At 37.7% G+C, this 7463-nt stretch overlaps 1 protein-coding gene across 1 annotated transcript; it reads right to left on the minus strand.

Moving 5' to 3' along the window:
- Positions 1-1323: 1323 nt before the first annotated feature.
- On the minus strand, positions 1324-2201 carry LOC103782302 (histone acetyltransferase KAT6B-like; the record flags this gene model as incomplete). Its single annotated transcript, XM_008950063.1, has 1 exon — positions 1324-2201. A coding segment is annotated over exon 1 (621 nt), but the record flags the coding sequence as incomplete, so codon positions are not given.
- Between the last annotated feature and the right edge of the window lie 5262 nt (positions 2202-7463).

Genomic DNA, 7463 nt, shown 5'->3' on the forward strand with positions numbered 1-7463 from the left:
TACAGAAGAATCTCTGAAAAGTACTTACTTAAGACAGCTTTATCACTACAAGTAACTAAATCTTTATAGTGTATGGCTAGAGCAATAATCACACAGTAAGCAACACTTCCCAAATTCCATTCTGATTGGGCGTGAAAACCCATGCATCCTTCAAACACCCAAGAAGTCACATATGAGAGAAAGATATCCACATATAAAAGCAATCATATTTAGAACGTAGTTAGAGAAGCTCACACACACGCACAAAAAAGGAACCCAGAGCTACCAATATTTGTAATGTCACCTCTCTCAGTTCCAGAAACAAGACTTAAAATTTCTGAGATAAAGACTTTCTACTCCGCACCCTCTAGAATCTTACAATCAGCTGAAAGAAAAAGGCAAGTGAAAAACCATCATGTAGTTTCTGGAAGGGGACACTAATGGCAGCTCTACAATGGCAAATGTGTCTAGGTTATTCTGTGCCAAAAAGAACCAACAACAAACTTTACCACTGAAAAATGGAAACACAAACAAAACCACCCAATCAACAAACCACCAACTTGCAATATTTTAAGTAGCCCAATTCAAGTAGAATATGTAGCTTGAATTTTCAGTGTACTTGGAGAAGAAAAAAAACCACAATTCATCATAAATTGGGAATGATCAGAGAATGCCTACAGACATGTACTGACACTATTCTTTCATAAACAAAACATTAATTGACACCCCCTTCTCCCTCATGACTTAAAGTCAATATTATAAATAGTTAACTTGAAGCAACAACCAGGCAATACCAAAAATAAACCAACACGGGAAGTCCAACAAAACTGAAACAGGAGGTGTCTGCAGTTCAGCCCAGTTTGCCACTCATATTCCTAGAATATTTACATTAACTCCTGTCGCTATTAACTGTAGTTTTAAAGCTAAGTTCCACTGGTAGTATTTCAGATGGTGTTTGAATTACAGGAAAATCAGTACGTCTCAGCATAAATTAAGGTAAAAGGTCACAAGGAAATCACACTGCAGATTTCAGGAACGCCAGTCTGCCACGAAAGACAGAACCAACTCCCACCTCAAAGAGAACACACAACTGTACTGTTCCCTGCTGCTCTGTTTGTCTACTGAAAATCCAGAGCAAACTATCCAGTCCAGAATAGCAGAGCATAGAGAGAAAAGTAAACTTCCTCTACCAGAACTGATTCTGCACAGATCTCCGACAGGTATCCTCACTTACATACATTTAAACAGGTAAACAGAGAACAAGAAGAATAATTATTTTTGCATTAAATAAACAACAAGAATCATTTTTGCGTTACTACATTTGCTCTCATTTTTCAGACTTACCTGGTCTTTTTCATGGGGTAGGAGACTGACAGGTGGAAGAGAAGCTGGGAAAGTAGTTGAGTATTTTGGAGCTCCTTTGCTTTCCAAACTGCCATAATTCACTTTATACTGAGGTCCATCCTTCAGTAATCTCCCATTGTTCACAGCACGTTTGGCCCCCAGACGCAACCTCTGCTGAAAGGCAGGATTGTTGAAAATATTTGCTAGGTCATTTTGACTTCTCAAATACTTTTCTATGTTTTTCAGGGAGGAGCCATTTGGTTCTTGAAGCCCTTCAATTGCTCTTCTCAAGAGTTTATTCCAATCCACATTACGAAGCTCATTACAACCTCCTCTAGATCCCTTAACAGATTTAGAAATAGTGCCAGGTTTAACAGATGAAAACCGTCCAGGATTATCTGGGTCCTTGTAGGATGCAAGGCCTTTGTTGGTAACTTTAAGAATAGAACCATCTTGAACACTAAGTTCCAACTGTTCTGAAACAGTCTTCTTATCTAATCCATGGGAAGCACAAACAGCATGACATATTCTCTCTTCAGAAGGCCTTTGCTTTTGCTTTTTAACTTTTTGTATAGCTTCAAGAATCCACTCCGTATAAAGAGGGTTGGCAAGTTTTACCATGGTTGACCAGTAATTGTTTCCAGCCAAGGGTTACCCATAGAGGTTCCTCCTTATCCTTTTAGCAGATCTTTCAGAGATTGTTTACACCTCAAACACAAATCAAAGGATCCCACAAGCCGCTTGGATGCATCTCAAAAATATCCATCCTGAAAATTTGGAAAAGGCAGGGAAACATCTGTTGACTGAAACTTCCAATCACTTTACTGTTATGGAAAGGAAGAAAAGATTCATTTGTGATGATGCTGGTATATCCTTACAGGAAAGTCTGCTGCAACCTTTGGAATGAAAAAAGAGAACAGTTAATGCTAAAGTAATAAAAAGAAATAGAATGCATTCAGACATGCATTCATAATATAGATGCTGCAGTACAGAAAAACCTTTGTGACATTACATGAAATGTTTGCTAATGCCCACCCCACACCAAAGAAGTCATCAGAAAATCTTTCCACACTTCCAACATTCAGTGGGTTTCCTTCTCTGAAATTCCATCACCCTAGCATTTAACATGCTACTGACCTGCTGGACAATTTCCATTCACGCTAAGAGCTGAAAACATTCTCTAGAACAAACTGCCTGCACATCATTTCTAGACACACTGGTATACGAAAAATACCATCTCTATAGATTATACATGCACCAAAACAAACTATAATCCCCAACAGATGAGAGTTAAATTATTAATCACTGACATTTCTTATAGTAAGTTGTCTGTTATACAACTCAGAAAAAAAACAAAACAAAAATATCAGAACTGAGTTACTAGTATTAGATGCATCATTAATATGTAATTACGCTACAATACAGAAGGAAACCACAAAAGCACTTCTTATTCTTAAGTTACATAGCAGAGAGTCGTGTATTTTGGATAAAAATTTAGAAACAGAAATGGAAAATGAAGTAACAGGAGGCATTTTCACATAAATACACTGTCAGCATGAAGGTCACACTGACAAAATATGTTTCACATTTTAACAAATTTTATTATGGAATTATTTGTTTATTTAGTGGCTATGAAAACTTATGAGAAACCTGAAAGAACATCTTGATCAGAAGTTTATTCATTCTGCAGGACAACATAAGGAGAGAAAAAGAGAAAGCCACAGAAATGAAACTAAGACAGTAGTCACCTAATGGATAAATAAATCTTAGAGGTATTAGTTTTTTTCTGCCTTGAAATGTGACAGAAAAGTTTTGAAGACATTAACAGAATCGAGCAATTACTTTCAATCAAAGGAAAATAAATAAAAAACAGAACAGGAAGATCTTCATTCTCAATAAACAGGTTGTCTTGTAAAGCAGAAAATTCACCAGTTTCACAGCAATATCCAAAACTGAATTTATCTGAAACAACATTTCTAAAGCTATGATAAGCAGCCTAATAATACAGATAATTACATAAGTCTTGGACCTCATTTTTATTAATTTATTCAAGTCATCTTGCATTTCAATCATGTTTAAAACTTGAATAAATTATAAACAGGAAAAAAAAATTAACTGATGCGGTTATCTAAATTATTTTCAACTTGTTAAAAAGATTCCTGTGCAATTGTAAAGAAAACAAGTAGGAAAAACACTTTTGCTCCCATATCTTCTCCTTCCTCTACCCGCTCAAAAATCTCTTGAAATAGGAACTCCAGATCACGTTTCCACATTATTATACCTACACAACTAGATGAGTAACAAAAGAGCTGGGGGTTATTGATGAATATAAAATTCTTCTATATCGAAATAGTAGAAACATCAATTCATTTATGAATTTGTTATTTTTTACATATGACTGAAGCTTAAGCATTTTCAGTTATAAATATGGAAGCTCATCTGACTGCCAGAATGAAAAGACATATCCCTGATACAAATGAAGGGCCTGAATGTTTAGTTGGTTCTCATACTGAACCCTATCAATCTACATAGATTAGATCCTGTTTCTTTGTTGCTTCCTGTCTGTACTCTTGCAAGTTGTATTTGTTAAGTTCTGGTACTTCAAGTATTCGCAACAAAAAAAATAACTTGTTCTGTAAACAGACATTTTAATTTAATCCAGCTACCAAAAGCCATTCTTATCCTAACAGCACTGCTTATATTCACTGTTTTCAGGTAACTCCAAATTAAAACTGTAGCTGCAAAATGCAGACAAATATAGGGAAGAAAAGTTTCCCTAGTATTATGAATCCTACAAATTCTCACAACTCTGACACTTAAAATACAATAATACAACAAAGCAGAATTCTTTTTATAGTGGAGGCCCACTCATATGGAGAGTATTTTCTAGGCTTTGCCTATAGGTTTGCCAGGTTCTCTGTAGCTACATATAAAAGCAGCTTTCTAGGAATCTGGGGGTTTAAGTTTAGAAGTTACTTAGTTTGGGTGTTTTACTGTAAGTCTTCATGAAGACAGTCAGTACTTAAATTAAATGCTGGAGACTGCATTTGCTGAGTCAGTTTTACTTGCCTGATTTTTAAACCTATTGCAGTACTGTTGTATTAAATTTCATAAAAGCAACCACATCACTTCCACTAAATTCCAGAACACACAGTGCAGGGTCTGTTCCAAGCACCTGGACACCGATGAACGTTTCAGTATAAATGGTATAACTTGTGGGTTACAGGAATTTTTATTGGCCAGTGACTGTGGCAAAAGGTGAGCATAAATCTGCATCTTCATGTAAAGTCTCCTGCGTGGAGCAATAATTCCACAGTAATACACATTCAGAACTCCATTTTTACTTATTTACTTAAAACTCCCTATGTGTAATACAACCTCCTGCACACTAGCACCTACTAAATCAACAGTAGTTGACTGTATCAGCAGGAGCATAGTTTCCAACACACAGAACAGGATGCTTCAAGAGGAAAACCAAGACATCTTAAATTCACACCTTCCAACAGAATCCAAGTTCATTCTCTTCAAGAAATCATGCAAAGCTCATCAGATCCAACTTTGGAATTGTTTCACCACAACCTTGAGTCTCTGTTGATCTGCTACTTTGACTGCGTAGGTACTTCAAGTGCAGCACCCTGACCTCCACAACTGGTATGACAAGGTCTACCACAACTAAGATTCAGAACACCCTCTTAGTAACAAACACCTTTGCCAACCATATAATTCCGCTCAGTGATCCTGAAGCTGTAAGTTAAAAGAGGTCTTTCTTTAATCAAGTAAAAACAAATTGATTCAAGATTGTCAATACAGAGATACATGCATACTGAGTGACTGAATAGAGAAAAAACAAATGACTTTACAAACTTTCCAGATTCAAACTAAGGATGCAGAGAAGTTCAAAATGACACTCAGGTTTCTAAATTCAGAACTTAATTTCACCAAAACCACAAAAAGGTGGTCATACATTATTTAATATAGAAAGTGTGATGCTTAGCCAAACATATTTTGAGGAAATACCAATTTTTAAGAGCAATTATAAATTAGCAGGTGTCACCCATGTCTATTTATTAAATTTCCTCCCCTGGTAATTAAATAACTTTTAATCAAACCCTCAACCATACCCATCCAATCACAGATTAGATGTTCCAGACTGTTAAGTGCACAGGACTACTTCCAAGTTTTATGGCAACAGTCATTAAGATCTTTCTACATCTTATGTCACATTTTGGCTTCTACACTCTGTGACAGAGTGAAAATAAGAACATTTGAGGAAGCTTTATTGCACTATATTACTGACCAAGTCTGTTAACTCGTCTGCTACTGAAGAGCTGCAGAACACAAGCATTCGGAGGGTTAAGTGCAATACGTTACCTTTAAAACATGAAAAGCCATCTCCAGTCAAGGCTTGTCATAAATTATCAGATAATACGAAGAAGTTGCAAAATTGCATCTTGGGATTTAGAATGAATGCAAATATGTCCTTTATAAAGCACACGCCTATTGTACAGCTGATTCTAATTAAAGACTGCACTGACTGAATGTGTCAGTCTGAGGTGTCATCAGTAATCCTGTAATCCTGTAATAAGGTCTTTTTTTAGATTGAACTAGTATCTGGAATTATTTCCAAGTGATCCAGATTGTATTTTGTGACATGCTTTTGGATACTTGTGTAATAACTTGGGAGTGGGAAAGCCATAGTTAGAAAGAAAAGAATGAAAAATTAGCTAAACTACACAGCTTGTTTTCACAATCTAAAGTCTTTTTTTTCAGCAATTAATAAAAAATTTGCCTCATCTGTCTCTGAATGTAAATGCAGTTAAACTCCTAAAAACTGATGTTAACACAGCTACTCAAAAAAAAAAGTGGGGGAGGGAAAATGACAGCAACTTGTGCAACCTGCCGGTGACCTGTGAAGCACAATAGCACAATTTCATTCTGCTCCCTCCTACCTGCTCTGCACACACTCAGGAGAAGCAGCAGCAGGCCAGCTCTCTGCTGCAGCATCAGGGTCAGGTAAGGATTGCAGCAGAGAAGGAGAAGGAAGAAGACTGCCATTGCATTCAGTAAGCTTTTTGCCATTTTTCTTTCCTCCAAGCCATTACTTAGAATTCCACAGCTCAGCAGCTCCATATTCCACCCCTATTTCAATTAGTGATGCAAAAGAGCCAAGACAGTTGTTTCCCCGTTGCAAAAATACACACACCTACAAATCGACAGAGAAAAAGCAGATCCTGGCAGGGACTCCCAGCACACATGATACTCTTAAAACTGCTCAGGTCATGAAGCCAGCTATTGTATTACTCTTTATACAACATACAGTTTTCAACTATAATAAGAGCAACGACACTTGAACATGCTTTAAACAGACACATAAGGAGACATTATACTAACTTCAAAACTATGTCAAAAGACTTGGGGATGTGGGGAGTTAGAGTGGCACAAGCGAATCAAACTGATGAAGTGCCTGCACTCTGCAATACCCCACAAGCTAGTTTAAGACCATATGCTAAAAACAGTTCACAACATGAGAGCAGTTAAGCATCACCAGAGGAAATAGCATGAGCACAACATGACACCAGCAAAATCACCCAAATTCACCCCTTCCACCCTCTTCCTTGGAAGTTCTGAGCACTTTACAATACAGCCATAGAAAACATCAGGGAGCACGGGAAGGTAATATTCTGCTAGCAGTTAACCTGGGAAGATGGCTTGACTGAAAACATTTCTTCTTGAGATAGTGATTTTCAACAGAAGGGGTACACATTTGCTTTTTGCAGAGTAGATTATTTTCAATACTCAGTGACAGAATGCTAAACATGAGGCACGGGCAAAGAAAATACAGCACCAACATCACTTCTGAAACGTGGCTTTAGAGGCTTCAATATTCTCCTCCTCAACTTACTTAAAATCTTTGCAGTATACTCAGAACAGAAGATTTGCAACCCCTAGTACCAAGCGCCAAGGCATTGTTGTATTTGACAGGGCCCGAGCCGCGGCCGGTTTCTGAACCCTCCGAGCCCTCCTCCAGGGGTTTTCATTTCAAAGGCATAAACCCCAAGCCCGCAGCCTCCTCTCCCCGGCGCACGGCGACTCGGCACGACAGGGCAGCCGGGAGAGGACGCTGACGGAGCGCACCTGGA

The sequence above is a fragment of the Merops nubicus genome, unplaced genomic scaffold (assembly GCF_000691845.1).
Source record: "Merops nubicus isolate BGI_N331 unplaced genomic scaffold, ASM69184v1 scaffold30751, whole genome shotgun sequence".
NCBI lineage: Eukaryota > Metazoa > Chordata > Aves > Coraciiformes > Meropidae > Merops > Merops nubicus.